At 45.4% G+C, this 22649-nt stretch overlaps 1 protein-coding gene across 1 annotated transcript in view; it reads right to left on the bottom strand.

The window, feature by feature from the left end:
- Nucleotides 1–234: 234 nt before the first annotated feature.
- The window catches only part of CCDC22 (CCC complex scaffolding subunit CCDC22), a 53870-nt gene continuing 31455 nt past the window's right edge, over nucleotides 235–22649 (bottom strand). The window contains exons 11-17 of the mRNA XM_077472257.1: nucleotides 21736–21852; nucleotides 15840–15941; nucleotides 13573–13680; nucleotides 13363–13458; nucleotides 6313–6372; nucleotides 4502–4576; nucleotides 235–809 (exon numbers count right to left, since the gene is read on the bottom strand). Of these exons, the coding sequence (XP_077328383.1) occupies nucleotides 687–809; nucleotides 4502–4576; nucleotides 6313–6372; nucleotides 13363–13458; nucleotides 13573–13680; nucleotides 15840–15941; nucleotides 21736–21852 (681 nt within the window). The 3' untranslated portion in view covers nucleotides 235–686. The remainder of the gene's footprint in view (nucleotides 810–4501; nucleotides 4577–6312; nucleotides 6373–13362; nucleotides 13459–13572; nucleotides 13681–15839; nucleotides 15942–21735; nucleotides 21853–22649) is intronic.

Genomic DNA, 22649 nt, shown 5'->3' on the forward strand with positions numbered 1-22649 from the left:
TAAGGGCCCCTAGAGACTGGTCTCCAGTTGTTGGGCTCAGCGTCCAGTCCCCCTGTAGGTGGCAGTATAAACTAAACCTGTGGGCAATGTTATTCTAGTCATGAAATGCTGTGTCCCTCTATGGACTGAAAGTGTGACCTGCACTTTCTTAGTAACCATGAGTCTGAAAAATGGGAGTGAAAGCATCATCGGTGCTGAACGAGGAACCACTCTGCAAAAAAAACTGCACATACATCATCTTGAATCTCTCTTTATAGAAATGTTGTCATTTACATTTATGAATGTTACAAAATGCATTTTTTTTTTCTGTGTAAAAGCAGTTTGTGTTCAAACTAAAGGCTTCCCTTGAAGAAAAAAAAAAAGGGGGGGGGGGATACAACTCCGATCCTCCCCATTATGTACTCTGCGCTAACCATGAAAACACTGGACCCACAGCACCGCCCACTCCCGTCCTGTGGACGAGACAGATATGGCAGAGGGTCTGCTGTGTGCTGCCTTCCGCAGGCTGGACGCTGTATAGCACAGAAATGTGCGCAAACATGTGGGGGGGGGGGGGGGGGTTGTGGCGGAGCGAGAAGTCTCCTTCTGGTCACCTATATGCTTTATGGTATTATGGAAATTCACCATCTATGTAGGAGGACTGCTGATACATTTGTAGGCCGCGATAAAAAAAACGCAAAGAAGCGTCAAGCGCTCTCGGCCTCCCTCATGCGACCCAGCAATAATGCGTTCTCCTGTTTGATGGCCTTGTAATCTTCCAAGATCTTCTGTAGATTACTCAATGTCTTCTTAGCCGTCTCCGTCTCTATCTGTAAAAGAGGGAAGAAAAAAAAAAATAAAAAAAAAAAATAAAATCTTAGCCATATGTCCACCTTATTTGGCCTGTAAGCTAAAAGGAGGGCTACCTACAGCTCCCAGCATGCTCTACATAGCTGAAAAGTACATTAAACTCGTAATCATAGAATTAAAGTGCCAACATTGAATGGAGTCCATCAACGTGACCCCACCTTGGGGCTTTCCCCCTGACTTCCTGTGTCACCAGGATAAGAAAACAAACCCCAAGGGGTTCCAAACGATCACATTTTTCATCTGGGCAGAACAGGAAAGGGTTAAAGTAGAATTCTTGCTCAACACCAATTACCCTTGAAAATGCGCCCCTACCCCCTAAAAAAATATATAATTGTGTGTATACTTAACTATCCTCAGGGGACTTCAGTCTGGTCACGTGACCCAGCTCTCGTGTCAGCTGCAGGGGAGAGGAGGGAGTGCAGACAATGGCTGGGACATGGGAGACATCACCACTCCCAGAGTTCTCACCATTGTTGGTCGAAGCGCGCTCTTGCTGTTGCCATTGACCGACACGGGATCACGTGACTAGATGTGCCCGGTTTCACTCAGTCTGGTCAGGTGATCCCCGGTGTCAGTTGGAAGCAGCTGCAGGGGAGAGAAGAAAGTGCTCGGAATTCCAGGAGCGGTGGAGTCACCCATAGGTTCCCATGTCCCAGCCATTGTCTTCACTCGCTCTCTCCCCTCTCCCCTGCAGCAGCTGTTGACCGACACAGGATCATGTGAGCAGACTGTGTCTGTTAGCAGCGGCTGCAGGGGGAGAGGAGAGGGTGATCGACAACAGCTGGGAATTCCAGGAGTGGTGATGTCACCCATAGGCTCCTATGTTCCAGCCATTGTCTGGACCTGACCGGAGTGCGATGAGAATAGGCATTTTGACTTGAAAGAAAAATGTATGTGTATACTTACCTTTTCTCAGCCCACTCCAGTCTGGGCCGTGTGAACCAGCGCCCCTGTGTCAGTCAGCAGCAGCTGCAGGGGAGAGGAGGGAGTGCAGACAAGGGCTGGGACGCGAGAGCCCAGCGCTGTGTCAGTCAGCAGGGGCTGCAGAGGGGAGGAGAGGACACTCGACAACGGCTGGGAATTCCAGGAGCGGTGATGTTCCCCATAGGTCCCCATGTCCCAGCCATTGTCTGCACTCTTCTCTCACCTGCAGCAGCTGCTGACTGACACGGGATCACATGACCAGATGTGCCTATTTTTACCCAGTCTGGTCACGTGAACCCCTATGTCAGTTAACAGCAGCTGCAGGGGAGAGAAGGTGCTAGATGATGCCTGGGAATTCCGGGAGCCGCGAGGTCATACATAGGCTCCCATGTACCAGCCATTGTCTGCACTCTCTCCCCCCCCCCCCCCCCCACAGTGGGTGCTGACTGACACAGGGGAGCTGGGTGACATGACCGGGCTGGAGTGGGTTGCAAAAAGGTAAGTATCGACAATTTTTAATTTTCTTACACAGGTTAGTCAGCATATGTAGTGGGAGGAAGCGGGGTGGAGGTGTTTAAACCACCCCAATACAGTGCACTTACACCCCCTTCCTGACCAGACCAATTTTCAACTTTCAGCGCTCTCACAGTTTGAATGACAATTACTCAGTCATGCAACACTGTACCCATATGAAACTTGCGTCCTTTTTTCCACACAAATAGAGCTTTCTTTTAGTGGTATATAATCACTAGTGGTTTATTTTTTGTGCTATAAATAAAATAAAACGTAAATTTTGTGGGAAAAAAAATGCCTTTTTCTTTGTTTCTGTCATACATTTTTGCTAATTAGTAATTTTTCTTCATAAATTTTGGCCAAAATTTATACTGCTACATATCTTTGGTAAAAATAACCCACATTAGTGTATATTATTTGGCCTTTGTGAAAGTTATAGAGTCTACAAACTATCGTGCCAGTCACTGAAAATTGATCACATCTGATCAGGCCTTCAGTACATCAGGTGTATCTCATTTCTTGAGACACTAACAAGTCAGGAAAGTACAAATACCCCCCAAATGACCCCTTTTTACAAAGTAGACATTCCAAGGTATTAAGTAAGTAGCATGGCAAGTTTTTTTAAGTTGTCATTTTTTTCCCACAATTCTTTGCAAAATGAAGATTTCTTTTTAATTACAATTTTTTTTTACAAAATTGTCATATTATCAGGTTGACTGTGAGACTATTACACAGCATGGCCACATATAGAGTACCAACATTGAAGTAGTACCTTCAAAAATGTTGGCTTGAGCTATTGAGCTCTGTAATAGTTTTTTTTTTCTATTTTTTTCCTTTTTTCTTTTTTCCCCCCTTTTAGAATTGTGGTCAGCTCATTCAGACCATTGAGGACACAGGAACCATTCTGAGAGAGGTCCGTGACTTGGAGGAGCATCTCACCTATTACACTTTTAAAGGCCCTGGAGTACCAGGACAATGGAATGCTATTTTTGGAACGCTAACACCCCAACGTATAATCTGTGAGGCATAATGAGTCTTTTGAACGGTAAATTTTTTTTCAGAAGTTTTTGGAATATGTGGAAAAAAATGAAAACGCATTTTTTTATTTTTTTTTTTTACACAAAGTTGTCAATTTATAAAGATATTTCTAACACATAGCACGTATATAGCATAAATTACACCCCAAAACACATTCTGCTACTCCTCCGGAGTATGGCGATACCACATCTGTAGGACTTTTACACAGCCTGGTCACATAGAGAGTAGTACGTTCAGGCGTTCTAGGAGCATAAATGACACATCTCATTTCATTCCTACCGATCACGCTTTTGAAGGTCCAAGACAGTGCAATTACCCACAAAATGACCACATTTTGGAAAGCAAACACCCCAACGTATATTCTATGAGGCATGGGCTACAAATAGGTACTTTGGTTCTCTGATGGCCTGGTGACAGGTACTCGGGTTCTCTGATGGCCTGGTGACAGGTACTCTGATGGCCTGGTGACAGGTACTCGGGTACTCACGATTGGTATGTGAGGAGGAGAACCCGGTAACATCACAGCCGATCACGTGGGTAAACAGCCGGCCAATGGCTGTTTACCAGCGTCGGTGACGAGCAGTGCGCCGTGCACAGTGGGGGTGTGACCATCTGTGATCAGCCGTGACTTCATCACGGCCGATCACGTGGTAACCAGCCATACCCAATGGCTGTTCACCCCCTTCGGTGGCGAGCAGTGTCTCCGTGACACGCCGCCACCGAAGAAACAGGGATGCGGGCTTACGATAGCGCGCATTCCCTGTTTAAACGTGAGGACGTCATATGACGCCCCCCTGCCACAATAGTTCCGCCGCCTGGCCGTTATTTGAGGGCCGGCGGTTGGGAAGTAATTAAGGACATTAGGTTTTAGGCAGGAAATCGACTCTGCCAGATTTGTGTTGCTACGTGTTCCCCTATTAGAAGAACTACCTTCACTTCCTGTAAAGTTGCAGTGAAGGGAAATCTTCCACTTCAGTGTAGCTCCACTTAAAAAGTGTTATTAAAGGCTGTTTATCCATTTCCATTTCATTACTATCAGCAAGCTTTTTACTGAATAAAATCAATCAATTCATTCAGGTTTGCTTTTGTGATTGGCCCGTTCAGTGCAGATATTAATCTACAACCTTTGTAAAAAAAACAAGCATTATTGAAAATAACAAAATAATTGCAAAATTACCTGCTCCTCCAAGTCACGGACCTCTCTCAGAATGGTTCCTGTGTCCTCAATGGTCTGAATGAGCTGACCACAATTCTAAAAAGGGGGGAAAAAAGAAAAAAAGAAAAGAATAGAAAAAAAAACCTATTACAGAGCTCAATAGCTCAAGCCAACATTTCTTTAGAGCAGGTATCGGCCCTTACAGCTGGCTCCATTTGAGGGGTCAGACAGACAAAAGGGAGCCAAAATGCAGGCCGATTCTGCTGTATAAATAGATAACCCATGGTGCTACCGGAATAATTTTGTCAAGCATTCAATATTTATTGATAAGGTGGACCCTTGTACGCATATAGCAAAAAATAAACACATTTATAATAATAAAAAAATAAACTAAAATAAAAAATGCTTGTAACGGTCAGCCTTGCAATGCATCATGGGACTTGTAGTTTTGTAACAGGTGGAGGCCCACCAGTTTGAGACCCCCTGAGATTCCAATCCATATCTTGCCCACTATTGGGATCCAGTGCTTTCCCAACACACTCTTTGTAGACTGGAGTAAGTGGTAACACTTGTGCTTCCAAAACAACCCTATACCGACACCACTTATGCCTTTATATGTGTGTGTGTGTGCGTGTGTATGTATGTATGCATGCATGCATGTATGTATACACACACACACACACACACACACACACACACACACACGCGTTTTTATATATAAAATAGAAAGGGTCTTTAACCACGTCGTGCAAATCATCGTAGCTGTGAGTTGGTACTCTGAAGCTAAATATAGTAATGGCAGCTGCTGTATTTTCAACGACAGCATGCGTTTCTGTTTAAGATAAAAGTGGTCTCTGCGGCAGACTTGCAGCAAAATTACTTATTGGCGGCGAGAGAAGGCCCCCCCCAACTGCACTCCGGTTGTCTCCGCCCGCTTCCTGGAGCCGCCATAGACGATCGGGCCCACTCCCCTCACTCTGTTCACAACGGTCATGGTGCTGCATATGTGATCAGTTAGGATTTCAGCTATTCAGGCTCCCCCGATCAGGGTGGAATCGCCGCGATTCTGCCTGCAATTCCAAATAACGGGATGCTTGTGCGGTGCCATTACTCAAGATAAAATTGCTCTGCAATCGCGACAAATCACAACGCTGGTCGCTGAAAAGAAGCTCCAGCTCTTTTCTGCGCCACAAACTATGTGATTTGCAGCATAAAAAAAATAAATAAAAAATTGCGGAATTGCGGGTGTGATTTGGGTGCCATTAAGACGTAACGACATCGGACATGCTTCCCGCCATTTGGAATTGCGACGATTTCGCCCGCGCGATCCGGATCGCCAGTTAGCATTCCTAGTATGCCGGGAACACAACTTTTTATTTTTTTTAAAACGGTTTTGATTGTTTTAGTTCCACTTTAGCTTTTAGAAGAAGTACAGCAAGACCTTAAACTCGGTTCACACCGGCACGGCTTTGAAAACCGCTCCATTTCAGAGAGATTTTAAAAGCCGCACATCAGTGCGATTTACACTGCCGATTTCATTACAGCTTGCGACTTCGTCTAACAAAAGTCTACGCAAGTCTCAATGAAAAACCTGAAAAAAAAAAAAGAAAGAAGTAGTGCAGGAACCTCTCTTTTTTTATAAATCGTTGTGACATGAGGCGCGGTGATTTGAATGGTTCTATTGCCGGCAGTGGGGTGTGACTTGTCATGCGATTTGGAACTTTCAAATCTCATTACAAGTCGCACTGGTGCGAGTGGGGGGCATAAACCAATACACCAATAATACTCCAAGCGGAATCACACATTCCCGCCTCCCATTACCCGTCTCTCACCTCGTGTAAGGCAGCCAGATATTTGTAGGCCTTTCGGACCGGTTCATCCTTCTTGGCATCCTGTGCAAAAAAAATAAAAAAATTCAGGTGTTACATAATTCCATGTACTGCATAAAAACACCAACACAACACAGTATACTCAAATAATCAAAAAAAGTTTGAAACTTAAAACAAAAAAAAAATAAAAAAATACGAGTGATATGAGGCTTGGTTCACACTTATGTGCCTCTGCAATTTGCACGGGCACGCCAGCTGCGCCTCTTGAAAATGCAGGGGGAAAAAAAAAAAAGAAAGGGGGGTCTCTGCTTTATTTTTGAAATCACTGCCTGCATGGAATTCTCAAGTGCAGTGCGCTTCCCAGATGCTGCAATTTCCAGTTCACTTGGGTGCCAGTAGGATTAAATGGCACCCGCAAGCATCTCCTGCGTTTTCTGTGCCGGGGCGGCTGCAGACCCGCAACGGGAACCACCGACAAGTGTGAACCAGGCCTTAAACCACAATCTTCTTTAAGCACTTCCAGACCGGCAACTTACCCATATGTGCTGAACTTCGTGATGATATGCAGCTGCAGGTATCACCCCGCTACCATTTTTTATTTAATATTTTTTTTTTTTATAGCTGGCCCCCACCCCTCCACCTCTTCTGCGCATTGCTCAGCCTCTCCCACCCCACCGAGTGCCCCGGCTGGTCGCAACGCCAAACAAAGCCGGGACCGGCTTTGACTTGCTCTTGGCTACGGTAACTTGGAAGCGATGGCCTGACATCGCTTCTGGGTTTACCTGGATGTCAACGGAGCCATTTAAAAAAAAAATAAATAAATAAATCGCCATAAAGAGGACTTGTCACATGCCTATTACTGTCACAAGGATGTTTACAAAAATCAAAAAATTCAAAAAAAATAAAATAAAAAAAATAAATGCAAATACCATGTGACATAAAAAAAAAAATATTGCAAAACCCACCATTTTATTCTCTATGGCCTCTGCGTTAAAAAAAATATATATGTTTGGGGGTTCTAACTCATTTTCTAGCAACACATACTGATTTTTACATGTAAACCAAAAAAGGCATGGGGAGGGGGGCTGGGGGAAGGGGTGGTTTTAAAGCTTTTTTTTTTCTCTTTTCAATTAAAACAACATGTTATACTTACCTGCTCTGTGCAATGCTTTAGCACAGAGCAGCCCAATCTTCTTCTGGAGTTCACCGCTAAGGCCCTTCCTCTTCATCCAATGCCCCCACGAAAGTCCCTTTCCATGGGCGTGCTCGCTCCTCCTGCGTCCATTAACCCCCCCCGGTTCACAGGATTTGATTGACAGCAGTGGGAACCATTTGCTCCCACTGTTGTCAATCCATCCAATGGAGAGAGAGACAGCGATGGGAGCCTCTGCGCTTGTGCACATAGCTGGATCGGATCAGGCTCAGGTTAAAAAAAAAAAAAAAAGGGGGGGGAGGGGGGCTGCAGAACAGAATGTTTTTCACCTTAATTACCTTTAATGTGAGAAACCTTATAAGGCTTCAGAACCACTCTAAAAATCATCCAATTGTCCCAATTATGACCAGTTGACAACAGGCAGAATCTGGTTGCGATAGGCAACCATTAATTATTGCATAGCACTAATATAGCAAAACGAGGGAACTACTGCCCAAAAAAAAAGTGGGCTATAATAATCGTCTAAGAACAAATCAAAAGAAGCCGCCAAACATATAAAAAAAAAAAATAAAAAAAAAAAAGGATTTTTGTACTCACCGTAAAATCCTTTTCTCTGTAATTCACCGACCGACACAGCTCCTATCTGTAACTACATGGGTTGTATAGCCTGCCATTAGGAGAAACTAGGCAAAATTGTTACACAATACACAGAACTTTAATCCCGCCCTGGGGGGGCGGGCATGCTATCAACCCTCCTCTTGCTGCTAGCAGCTTCAGTACGTCAACAAGCAGTTTAACATAGAAAAAGGAGGGGTGGGTGCTGTGTCGGTCGGTGAATTACAGAGAAAATGATTTTACGGTAAGTACAAAAATCCTATTTTCTCTTATATTCACCGACCGAAGCAGGTCCTCTCTGTAACTACATGGGACATCCCCAAGCAGTGCCAAAAGAGGGGTGGGAAAAACAGCATTAAAAACTTCATCCACCATGGCAAATGGGAACTAGTGAAACTAAACCCACAAAAAAACAGCAGTGTGTGGAAACTCCACCACAAAACCGGGCATCCTCAACAGGAGTTATCCCCCAGACCGCAACCTTGCAGAAGTAATGCAACAGTGCAATAACGAAACAGTACTGTGTTTTTATGGAAAAACCTCAATAGCAACTACACGGCTGCCTGCAAAACTTTGCGGCCAAAACCAGCATCAGCCGATGCACTGACATTTACCTTGTAGAACTTGGTAAACGTATGGACAGACAACCAAGTCGCCGCCTTACACACCTGAGCGACCGACGCTTGGTGTCGGAAGGCCCAAGACGTTCCGATTGCTCTTGTAGAGTGGGCCATGACTTGAAAGGGAAGCACCTGCCCCTTCAAGGCGTAAGCTTGGACTACAATCTGTCTGATCCACCTGGAAATGGTGGCCGATGAGACCTCCATACCCTTCTTTAGGACCAGCCACCGAAACAAACAGTGAGTCTGACTTCCGAAAGGAAGCTGTGACAGACAAGTACACCTTCAGAGCCCTAACCACAACATTGAGAGCGTGAAGGGCCACCTCTTTGGGGTGCTTCGGCTTAGGACACAACGATGGTAATACAATGTCCTCATTGATATAAAAAGCTGAGACCACTTTCGGTAGAAAGGACGGTTGCGGACGCAACACCACCTTATCCCTGTGGATGACCAGATAAGGCGACTTGCAGGACAAGACCACCAGTTCCGAAACACTCCTGGCCAATGTGATGGCCACTAGAAAGACCACCTTCTGTGAAAGGGTCAACAGAGGAATCTCCCTGATATTCTCAAACGGCGGCTTCTGAAGCGCCGACAACACCAGGTTCAAATCCCACGGAGGCAACGGAGGACAAACCGGAGGGACTACATGGCGCACCCCCTGAACAAAAAGGACTTACTAGGGGTCGCTGAAAAAAAGACAGCCAAATCTGAAATTTTCCCCTTGATGGTGCTCAACGCCAACCTCTGGTCTACACCTTGCTGAAGAAACAGCAGGATCCTGGATATAGAGAAGGAGCGCAGATGCCACCCTTTCTCCTCACACATGGAGATATAGGCCTTCCAAGTACGATGGTATATCTTCCTGGAAGAAGATTTCCGCACTCTCAGCATAGTTCAGAATCACCGAGTCCAACAGACCTCAGTTCCTCAATACCTGGCTTTCAACAGCCAGGCCGTTAAAGCCAGCGATGGTAAAGCAGGGTGAAAGATTGGACATTGAGATAGGAGGTCCTCTCGCAATGGCAGCCGCCAGGGAGCGTTTGCCACCAGGCGCCCCAGGTCTGCGTACCAGGCCCGCTGAGGCCAATCTGGGGAAATCAGGATTACTGGAATCCCCTCAGCTTCCACTCTGCAAAGCAAACGTGGCAACAGTTTCAGCGGAGGAAAGGCGTAGATCAGCTGGTACTGATCCCACGGAGCCACCAGCGCGTCTGACGCGTCTGCCCACGGGAACTCTTGTCCTGAGCACGAATCTTGGGACCTCCCGATTGAGCCGGGAGGCCAATAGATCCACATCTGGTGTGCCCCACTTCAGGCACAGCAGCCTGAATACCTCTGGATGCAATGCCCATTCTCCTGGGTCCAGTATCTGTCGACTCAGATAGTCCGCCTGCCAATTTTCCACCCCCAGGATGTAAATGGCTGACAGGGGCAACACGACTTGTAGGCGACTTGAGTCAGGCAACTTGGACACGACTTGAGTTAAGATCACAGCGCGACTTGGGACGACTTCAAAACGACTTGTGATGACTTCAAGCCCGACTTGGGACGACTTACAAGTCGCCCCAGGCCAGGCGACTTTTGCCGAGGCCAAGCAGAGAATGAGCTCAAGGGGGAACTCCACGGCAAATTTCTGAAAAAAATTTGGCGTGGGTTCCCCCTCCGAGAGCATACCAGGCCCTTAGGTCTGGTATGGATTCCAAGGGGAACCCCCTACGCCGAAAAAACGGCGTGGGGGTCCCCCCCAGACCCTTATCCGAGCACGCTACCCGGCCGGCCAGGAAAGGGGGTGGGGACGAGCGGGCGCCCCCCCCCCCTCCTGAGCCGTACCAGGCCGCGTGCCCTCAACATGGGGGGGTGCCTTGGGGGAGGGGGGGCGTGCGGCCCCCCCACCCCAAAGCACCTTGTCCCCATGTCGATGAGGACAAGGGCCTCTTCCCGACAACCCTGGCCGTTGGTTGTCGGGGTCTGCGGGCGGGGGGCTTATCGGAATCCGGGAGCCCCCTTTAATAAGGGGGCCCCCGGATACCGGCCCCCCACCCTATGTGAATGAGTATGGGGTACAATGTACCCCTACCCATTCACCTGTGGAAAAAAAGAAGTACAAAAAAAAAACACAACACAGGGAAAAAATATTTTATTGCACAGCTCCGGGGGTCTTCCGTCTTCGGGGGTCTTCTCGCCGGACTCCTCCGCTATCTTCTTGTAGCTCTTTTACTAGCGGAGGAGTCCGGCTTTCTTCCTCCCCGCCGCCGGCCTCTTCTCCCGACTTCGGGGGTCTTGTCCCCCTCTTCGGTTCTTCTGCTGCCGCCGCCGCCGCCTTCCGTTCTTCTTCTCCAGGAGATGTTGACACGACGCTCTCTCCGGCCGGAATGCCAGAGCCGCCCTGCGCTGCCACTTATATAGGGACAATGGGGCGGTGTCACATGGGTTGATGTCACATGGGTTGGTCACATGGGTTGATGTCACATGGTAAGGGGGCGGGGTCACCGTGTGACATCAACCCATGTGACCAACCCATGTGACATCAACCCATGTGACACCGCCCCATTGTCCCTATATAAGTGGCAGCGCAGGGCGGCTCTGGCATTCCGGCCGGAGAGAGCGTCGTGTCAACATCTCCTGGAGAAGAAGAAGAAGAAGAAGAAGAACGGAAGGCGGCGGCGGCGGCGACGACAGAAGACCGGGCCACCGCCTGTAAAAGAGCTATAAGAAGGCGCGGTGGCCCGGCAGAAGAACCGAAGAGGGGGACAAGACCCCCGAAGTCGGGAGAAGAGGCCGGCGGCGGGGAGGAAGAAAGCCGGACTCCTCCGCTAGTAAAAGAGCTACAAGAAGATAGCGGAGGAGTCCGGCGAGAAGACCCCCGAAGACGGAAGACCCCCGGAGCTGTGCAATAAAATATTTTTTCCCTGTGTTGTGTTTTTTTTTTGTACTTTTTTTCCACAGGTGAATGGGTAGGGGTACATTGTACCCCATACTCATTCACATAGGGTGGGGGGCCGGTATCCGGGGGCCCCCTTATTAAAGGGGGCTCCCGGATTCCGATAAGCCCCCCGCCCGCAGACCCCGACAACCAACGGCCAGGGTTGTCGGGAAGAGGCCCTTGTCCTCATCGACATGGGGACAAGGTGCTTTGGGGTGGGGGGGCCGCACGCCCCCCCTCCCCCAAGGCACCCCCCCATGTTGAGGGCACGCGGCCTGGTACGGCTCAGGAGGGGGGGGGGCCGCCCGCTCGTCCCCACCCCCTTTCCTGGCCGGCCGGGTAGCGTGCTCGGATAAGGGTCTGGTGTGGATCTGGGGGGGACCCCCACGCCGTTTTTTCGGCGTAGGGGGTTCCCCTTGGAATCCATACCAGACCTAAGGGCCTGGTATGCTCTCGGAGGGGGAACCCACGCCAAATTTTTTTCAGAAATTTGCCGTGGAGTTCCCTCTTGAGAGCTGATAATTCTGTCAAAGTCGCCTCCGTATAAACGGAGATCCGACTTGGAGGCGATCTCCATTGAAATCAATGGGTACCAGTCGCCTACAAGTCGGATAGAAGTAGTACAGGAACCTTTTCTGAAGTCGGAGCGACTTCAGTAGTGTGCATTAAGACGGCTCTCATTCACTTACATTGCTTTTTAAATGTTGTCCGACCTGAGGCGACCTGAGGCGACTAGGGGCGACCTGAAGTCGGATCAGGAGTTGCCCCTGTGTGAATGGGCTCTAATGGCAGGCTATACAACCCATGTAGTTACAGGGAAGAGCCGTGTCGGTCGGTGAATATAAGAGCAAAAAAAAGTGTTCCAACACAAAAAAAAAAATATGATAGAAGAAAACATGTGGCGCTTACTTAAGTGTAAAAAGGATAGATAATGTGTGACTAAACACAGAATGATATTCAAAACAATTCGACAGCATACCATCATCAAGCTAGCACAATCCAAGTGATAAAAGAATCCAATAAATGATACAAATACATCTAATAATTCTCTAAAAGTGCATAAAAGTGAAAAGAAGAATCACAAAAAAAAAAAAAATTAAAAAAAAATCACAAAAAGCAAATTGGCAAAAATCACATGAAGTGAAAAAAGTCGCATAAAGTGACAAACTCTTCACAAAGTGCAAGAAAGATGCAATAAAGATGCAGAGATCCAATTGTAATTTAAAAGTGCATAAGAGAAAAAAATATCTATATAAAATCGCTAAAGTGTAAAAATTCACATAAGGTGCAAAATAGTGAAAAAACACTGTAAAAATAGGAAAAAGTGCATAGTCCAATCAGTGCAATAGGGTTCCAAGGTAAATGAAGCAAGTCTTCATATAACAGTTTGTGTAAAAAAAGCAGAAAGCACATGTGCAGAAAATGATCGGTTTCAGATTCCTATTGGAGCTCTGCATCTTTATTGCACTTTATGTGAAGAGTTTGTCACTTTATGCGACTTTTTTCACTTCATGTGATTTTTGTCAATTTTTTTTGCTTCTTGTGATTTTTTTGTGGTTTTCTTTTCACTTTTATGCACTTTTAGAGAATTATTGGATGCCTTTGTATCATTTTTGGTTTCTTTTATCACTTGGATTGTGCTAGCTTGATGATGGTACGCTGTTGAATTGTTTTGAATATCATTTCGTGTTTAGTCACATCATCTATCCTTTTACACTATTAAATATAAACTCAACTTTAAACACAAGCTCATCGGTGACCACGAAGGTTCGGTCCACTTTTCCTGTTAAACTGTTGATTTCCTTTTGCAGGTCTTTAGTGTCTGAAAGGATCTGAAAAAGAGCAATGCAAAAAAATATATATATTACTTTTTTTTTTACTGGCATTGGCCTTAAAATGGTGTTCCACAAAAAAAAAAAAAAAAAAAAGGATTCAAATTCATTTACCTTCGTGATTTCCTCCTTTTGCTTCTTGATATTGCTGACAATCTCTAAGATGCGCTGGGTATAGGCGGCTCGGGAGACCTCCTTAGGAAGAGACTCGTACTCAGATACCTGTAGAGGACGGAGAGGCGACAATAAGTGGAATCTTTAAAGCCTTTACAACCACTTTAAACTACAGGCGAGCTTATAATAAGGCTTACCTGCAGCTGCCCTGGATATAGCCTAATCCTGCACGGTTTAGGAGATATCCCTGTATTTGCACGTGCCGATGTCATGCGGCGCATGCGCACTTAAGCCAATTACGTGCCGTCGCTTCAGCCGTACTGTGTCGTTCCCGGTGACGTCATCGCGGCTCCGGCCAATCACAGCGCCGGAGCCGAGGACGGCTGTGGGGGCTTCGTTCTCAGGTAAGTAATTCATAATGAGCTAGTATGTTATGCATACTAGCGCATTATGCCTTTATCTTGCAGGGTGTTTTTTTTTTCCCCTTTACAACCACTTTAACATCTGGGAAGTGAAAAAAACTGAAATGAAGGACTGAAAAATAAAATTAAGAAAACCCCAATGGTAATTGCCTACTGGGCACTTTCACCTCGGCCAATCATCAGCTTTCACAGCTGTCAAACTTTGAAGCACAATTGCGCAGTCATGCAACACTGTACTCAAACAACATTTTTTTTTTTTTTTACACCGATAGGGCTTTCTTTGGGTTTGGATTTAATTACCTCGGGTTTTTTTTTTTTTTTTTGCTAAACAAAAAAGACCGGGGGAAAAAATAAATAAAAAAGAGAAGGGTTTCTTCGTTTCTGTTACAAGATTTTATAAGCAAAATAATTTTTCTACTTCACGGATGTGCTCCGACGATGACAAAGCACCAACATGCAGCACTAATATGCGGCACTGATGGGAAAGCATTAATATGCGGCACTGATGGGAAAGCATTAATATGCGGCACTGATGGGAAAGCATTAATATGCGGCACTGATGGGAAAGCACTAATATGCGGCACTGATGGGAAAGCATTAATATGCGGCACTGATGGGAAAGCACTAATATGCGGCACTGATGGGAAAGCACTAATATGCGGCACTGATGGGAAAGCATTAATATGCGGCACTGATGGGAAAGCATTAATATGCGGCACTGATGGGAAAGCACTAATATGCGGCACTGATGGGAAAGCACTAATATGCGGCACTGATGGGAAAGCACTAATATGCGGCACTGATGGGAAAGCACTAATATGCGGCACTGATGGGAAAGCACTAATATGCGGTACTGATGGGAAAGCACTAATATGCGGCACTGATGGGAAAGCACTAATATGCGGCACTGATGGGAAAGCACCAATATGCGGCACTGATGGGAAAGCACCAATATGCGGCACTGATGGGAAAGCACCAATATGCGGCACTGATGGGAAAGCACCAATATGCGGCACTGATGGGAAAGCACCAATATGCGGCACTGATGGGAAAGCACCAATATGCGGCACTGATGGGAAAGCACCAATATGCGGCACTGATGGGAAAGCACCAATATGCGGCACTGATGGGAAAGCACCAATATGCGGCACTGATGGGAAAGCACCAATATGCGGCACTGATGGGAAAGCACCAATATGCGGCACTGATGGGAAAGCATTAATATGCGGCACTGATGGGAAAGCATTAATATGCGGCACTGATGGGAAAGCATTAATATGCGGCACTGATGGGAAAGCACTAATATGCGGCACTGATGGGAAAGCACTAATATGCGGCACTGATGGGAAAGCACTAATATGCGGCACTGATGGGAAAGCACTAATATGCGGCACTGATGGGAAAGCACTAATATGCGGCACTGATGGGAAAGCACTAATATGCGGCACTGATGGGAAAGCACTAATATGCGGCACTGATGGGAAAGCATTAATATGCGGCACTGATGGGAAAGCATTAATATGCGGCACTGATGGGAAAGCACTAATATGCGGCACTGATGGGAAAGCACTAATATGCGGCACTGATGGGAAAGCACTAATATGCGGCACTGATGGGAAATCACTAATATGCGGCACTGATGGGAAAGCACTAATATGCGGCACTGATGGGAAAGCACTAATATGCGGCACTGATGGGAAAGCACTAATATGCGGCACTGATGGGAAATCACTAATATGCGGCACTGATGGGAAAGCGCCAACATGCAGCACTGGGGAGCACCGATGAGGAAACTCTGCCATAGTATTACAAAGCATTGTGTATTGAAGCAGACAGCTCTCTCACCAGCTGCTTGTACAGCTCCTCTTTGAGCTTGGCCTCATCAGCCGCGGCTCGGATTTTCTCGTATAAACTTTTCACATCTTTCATCCACCGAGAAGACTCGTCCTGGAAATAGAGCAAGATTTTTGTTATCCTGACATGTAATTTAGTCCGTATCCTAAAGTCCCGCTCCAGGCAAAAATCTATAATCCGTCTTTTATGGACATGTATACTTTGCATTAACCACTTCCGGACCGTCCGCCGTCGTTACTTTGACGTTGAATACCGTTGTTACAGCAGAAGATAGCTGCCATAACACCAGTATATTCTTAAACCGTTTTCAGATAAACGTGGTCTCTGCGGCAGAGTCGCTGCAAGATCACTTTTAAAAGATCGGAGGCGGAGAGGTGCCCCCCCCCGGTGGTGAGCTAACCGGAGCTGTTGGTAGTGGCGGAGATGATCTGATCCTTTCCCCTGCCAGGAAAAGTAAGTAAAGTTGAGTAAGGGAAATAGGGCTCCAGCTCGGCTCTATACCATTGGATGATGGAAGCGACGTCAAAAATGGTCTTAAAAATGGGAATTTTTGAATATAAAAAATAAATTAAAAAAAATAAAAAAATACCCACACGCACGCAACATTTTTCATTTTTATTGCATTTTAGTGTAAATATGAGATGCGAGGTCTTTTTGACCCCCCATATCTCACATTAGAGAGGTCCTGTCATGCTTTTTTTCTATTACAAAGGATGTTTAAATTTCTTGTTGTAATAGGAATAAAAGTGACCTTTTTTTTTTTTTTTTTTTTAAATGGACAGTGTAAAAAATAAATAAATAATATTATAAAAAAAAAAAATACAAAAATATATAAAAATAATAATATATATATATATATATATATATATATATATATATATATATATATATATATATATATATATATATATATATTATAAATAAATAAGCGCACTGTCCTGCCATGCTCACATGCAGATGCAAACGTAAGTCACGCCCGCATATGTAAACGGTGTTCAAACCACACATGTGAGGTATCGCTACGATCGTCACAGCGAAAGCAATAATTCTAGCAAAAGACCTCCTCTGTAACTCAAAGCTGGTAACCCGTAGACATCTTTAAAACGCCTCCTATGGAGACTTTTAAGTGCCAGAAGTTGGTTACCATTCCACGAGCGGGGCGCATTTTTGAAGCGTGATATGTTGGGTATCAATTTACTCGTACCAACTTTACTGTCGTCTTATTTTTGCGCTTGCAAGATTGCTGCGCAAAATACAGTGTGACAAAGTATTGCAACGACCGCCATTTTATTCTCTAGGGTGTCTGAAAAACAACATTTTATTATTATTAATATATATATTTGGGGGGGGGGGGGGTTCTTGTAAACAAGTTTGCTTTACCTTTTAGCAGCAGTCTCATCACATGTTTCAGAGCCTCTGGGTTTGTAATTTCCCATCCAGGGGTCCGGGCTCCTTAACGCCCCTAATACTCTGATCAGCAATTCTGCTGACCTCATCATGACGGCGCAATAGGGAATGGTGGGCTGCGCCATTCCTGTCTGTCTCTGCTAATCTCCACCCACCCGCTTTGCATCATCTACATTTATTCCACATCTGCCCAATGAACGGCCAGAACTGTCACTACCATCCCAATGCATGATGGAACCAGTAGTCTACCTGACACTCAGAAAGAGACAGGAAATAACGGGAAGCTCCACACAAGAAACTAACACACAATAAATAAAAAATTTAAATATATATATATATATATATATATATATATATATATATATATATATACACACACACACACACACACACACACACACACACACACACACACACACACACACACACACACACACATATATATCCACTTTCAGACCGGACCATTTTGCTGGTAAATGACCAGAGGTCTTTTTACAATTTGGCACTGCGCTGCTTTAACTGGTAATAGCGCGGTCATGCAATGTTGTACCCAAACAAAATTTGCGTCCTTTTCTTCCCACAAATAGAGCTTTCTTTTGATGGTATTTGATTGCCTCTGCGATTTTTATTTTTTGCGATATAAATGGAAAAAGACCGCAAATTTTGAAAAAAAATGATATTTTCTACTTTTTGTTATTAGAAAAATCCAATAAACTCAATTTTAGTCATACATTTAGGCCAAAATGTATTCAGCCACATGTCTTTGGTAAAAAAAAAAGTCAATAACTGTATATTTATTGGTTTGCGCAAAAGTTGTCACATCTACAAACTAAGGTACGTTTTCTGGAATTTACGCAGCTTTTAGTTTACGACTGCCTATCTCATTTCTTGAGGTGCTAAAATGGCAGGGCAGTACAAACCCCCCCCCCAAATGACCCCATTTTGGAAAGTAGACCCCCTAAGGAAATTGATAAGTGGCATGTTGAGCCCATTGAATATTTTATTTTTTTGCCTCAAGCGATTGAATAATGACAAAAAAAAATGTTTTTATTTTTTTTTACACAAAGTTGTCACTAAATGATATATTGCTCACACATGCTATGGGCATATGTGAAATGACACCCCAAAATAAATTCTGCTGCTTCTCCTGAGTACGGGGATACCACATGTGTGGGATTTTTTGGGCCCCGAAAGCCAAGAACCGCCTTCAGGTTTTCTAAGGGCGTAAATATTTGACTTCACTCCTCACTACCTATTACAGTTTTGAAGGCCATAAAATGCCAAGATGGCACAAAACCCCCACAAATGACCCCATTTTAGAAAGTAGACACCCCAAGCTATTTGCTGAGAGGCATGTTGAGTCCATGGAATATTTTATATTTTGCCACAAGTTGCGGGAAAATTACAAACTTTTTTATTTTATTTATTTTTTTCACAAAGTTGTCACTAAATGATATATTGCTCACGCATGCCATGGGCATATGTGAAATGACCCCCCAAAATAAATTCTGCTGCTTCTCCTGAGTACGGGGATACCACATATGTGGGACTTTTTGGGAGCCTAGCCACGTACGGGGCCCCGAAAACCAAGCACCGCCTTCAGGCTTTCTAAGGGCGTTACAGTTAGGAAGGCCATAAAATGCCCAGATGGCACAAACCCCCCCCAAATTACCCCATTTTGGAAAGTAGACACCCCTAAATTTAGGGGTACACTAGTGAGACTAGGTAATAAATGGCGGGTGCCCGGAAACTATAAAAAAATAACTAACCAACCAGCGTCACCTGTAACCGTTATATGGTGATCACTGGTGAAAGGGTTAACTAGGGGGCAATCAGGGGGCTTTATGCGGTAGTATATGGGGGTCCCTGGCGCTATAAAAAGCTGCGGTGAACCTAAATACCTACCTGCCTAACTAGCGTCACCTGTGACACTAATACAGCGATCAGAAAAATGATCGCTTATTAGGCTGGGTTCACACTGGAGCGATGCGGGAACGCCACGAATCCGCGGCGGGTTCCCGCATCGCATGCCTCCCGGCGGCAGTTCACACTGCCCTATGCGAACTGCTGGGAGTGTCAGTGAAATGTTAATGACACCCCCAGATCAGTTCGCATATCGCAGTGCGATCTGCAAACTCGGATCGCATGGTGTCAACACCCATGCGATCCGATTCTGCTGCGGACCAAAAAAAGGGTCCCGTGCGAATTTGCGGCGGGTGCGGCACGAATTCAGCCATACTATCTGTATGGCTGAACTCGAATCGCACAGAGATCGGATGTGATTTGCACTGCAGTGCGGTGCGAATCACATTCGTTCTCATAAACCGCTGCAATGTGAACCCAGCCTTAGTGACACTGGCGACGGGGGGTGATCACGGGGTTAAACCTTTATTGGGGGGGTTAGGGGGGCACATTAGAACTAAAGGAGGCTAACCCTAACTGCCCTAACAGTTATTACAGTCACAAATGACACCAATGCAAAAAAAATAAAAAAATGCAATTGGTGTCACTGTGACTGGGGGGGGGGCAGGGGTAATTGGGGGGGGTGATCGGGGGGTAAAGGGGGGGTGTGAGTGTGCCTGGCATGTTCTACTGTACGTGTGGTGTGTTGGTGCAACTCACCGATCCTCTCTCCTCGGTGCCGGAACGAAAAATACCGACACGAAGGAGAGATTACATCACTTCCTCTCCTGTGAGGAGAGGAAGTGATGTCGTGGAGCATTTCTATTCGTCGGGAGCGATCGCGAGGGGGTGGCCATGAATGAATGGCTGCCCCCTCATCCCGGATCGCTCCCGAACGAATGCCGACCGCCGCAGGCACCGGGGGGGCCCGATCGGGCCCCCCACCCGCGGGAAGGCAGGGACTTATATATATGCCCATATGCCTGCCCGTGCCATTCTGCCGACGTATATCGTCGTGCGGCGGTCGGCAAGTGGATAGATATATATATATATATATATATATATATATACACACATACATACATACATATACACACACACACACACAGCCACTTTACTAGGTACACCTGTTCAATTGCTCAATAACAAATTGCTAAATCACACGGCAGCAACTCAATGCATTTAGGCATCTAGACGTGGTGAAGACGACTTGCTGAAGTTCAAAGAACGTGGCATGGTTGTTAGTGGCAGACAGGCCAGTCTGAGGATTTCTGGGGTTTTCACACACAACCATCTCTTGGGTTTACAGAGAATTGTGGGGAAAAAAAAAAAGAGAAAAAAAAAAATATACAGTCGTGTGAAGCAAAATGCCTTGTTGAGGTCAGAAGAGAATGGGCAGACTGGTTCCAGATGATAGAAAGGCAACAGTAACTCAAATAACCACTCGTTACACCCAAGGTATGCAGAATACCATCTCTGAATGCACAACACATCCAACCTTGGAGCAGATGGGATACAGCAGCAGAAGACCACACCGGGTGCCACTCCTGTCAGCTAAGAACAGGAAACTGAGGCTACAATTGGCACAGGATCACCAACATTGGACAATAGACGATTGGAGAAAAGTTGCCTGGTCTGATGAGTCTGGATTTCAGATGCGACATTCAGATGGTAGGGTCAGAATTTGGTGCATGGATCCATCCTGCCTTGTATCACCGGTTAAGGCTGGTGGTGGGGGTGTAATGGTGTGGGGGCTATTTTCTTGGCACACTTTGGGCCCCTTAGTACCAATTGAGCATGGTTTAATCACCACGGCCTACCTGAGTATTGTTGCTGACCATGTCCGTCCCTTTATGACTACAGGGTCCCCATCTTCTGATGGCTCCTTCCAGCAGGATAATGCACCATGTGACAAAGCTCCAATCATCTCACCACTGGACAATGAGGTCCCTGTCCTCCAATGGTCTCCACACTCACCACATCTCATCCAATAGAGCACCTTTGGGATGTGGTGGAACGGGAGATTGGCATCATGGATGTGCAGCCGACAAATCTGCAGCAACTGTGTGATGTTATGTTACTATGGAGCAAAATCTCTGAGGAACTTTTCCAACACCTTGTTGTATCTATGCCGCCAAGAATGAATGCAAAAGGGGGTCCAACCCGCTACAAGCAAGGGGGACCTAATAAAGGGGGTCCAACATGCTACTAGCAAGGGGGACCTAATAAAGGGAGTCCAACCCACTACTAGCAAGGGGGGTCCAACACGCTACTAGCAAAGGGGGCCTAATAAAGTGGCCGGTGAGTGTGTATTTGCATATTTACAGTCTCTGCCCTTTACAATCTGAGGTCCCCAACTCACATTCATACATACACATAATAGGGACAATATAGCCAATTAACCTCCTAGCATGTCTTTGGGGTGTGGGAGGAAACAGGAGTACCCGGAGGAAACCCACACAGCCACAGAGAGAACATGCAAACTCCATGCTGGTAGTGCCGTGGTTGGAATTTGAACTGATGACCCCAGTCCTGCAAGGCCCTTTAGGTCAATACAAAAAAATAAATAAAAATGTACCTCCTTCTCCTGGTGAACCCTCCTGAGTTCTCGGTACTCTTCCACCAGCCGGACCCGATGAGATTCCCATTGACCGGCGAGGTTTACCAGCCGCTGAGTGCTGCCGTCTACCATGGCCTATAAAAAGTACAAAGGGAGATCTGTTAAAAAAACAAAAACAATACAAAAAAAAAATACAAAAAACAAAACAAAAAAACACACAACTAAATTATATAATAGCATTTTTAAAGCAAGTTGGTATATATATATATATATATATAATATAATATAATATATAAGAATACATACATATACACACACACACACACACACACACACACGTTAAGAAGCAAACTATATTTTTTACTTTCTGGTATAAAACATAATACAAATTATTGGTTTACGTGAGTGTTATAGCGTCTACAAAATTATAGGATATATACTGTAATTTTTTTCATACTAGTAAACGGAGGCAATCGCCGACTTATAGTGGGACTGCGATATTGCGGCTGACAAATCTGACACTAACTGACACTTTGTGAAAACCAGTGACATTAACACAGTGATCAATGCTAATACTATAGGAAAGAAATGGGGGCGCCAACTAAATAGCTGAACTCAATGAAATATTATAAGGTGGCCTTAGTGGTTGCTGATCCTATTTTAGTGGAACACTAAAAAATATCATCTTTTTTTAAAAAATTTTACAATTTATACTTGCTTGACTTTTTTTCCCACTTTTAAATATATGGACACTTTTTAAAATTTATTTTATTATATTTTTGAATATATGCTGCCCTGCAGGAGTAAGTGTGTTATAGGGCGGTTGTTAAGTGGATAAACAAAGTTTTCATAGATATATCTAGGAACGGGAGCCTCCGTTTTGTCACTTGGGTGGATGTTCTCTGGACGGACACTTTATTCTCAATTTATCA

The sequence above is a fragment of the Lithobates pipiens genome, unplaced genomic scaffold, assembly GCF_037356315.1.
Source record: "Lithobates pipiens isolate NorthernLeopardFrog02 unplaced genomic scaffold, aLitPip1_a1.2 Scaffold_1, whole genome shotgun sequence".
In the NCBI taxonomy this organism is placed as follows: domain Eukaryota; kingdom Metazoa; phylum Chordata; class Amphibia; order Anura; family Ranidae; genus Lithobates; species Lithobates pipiens.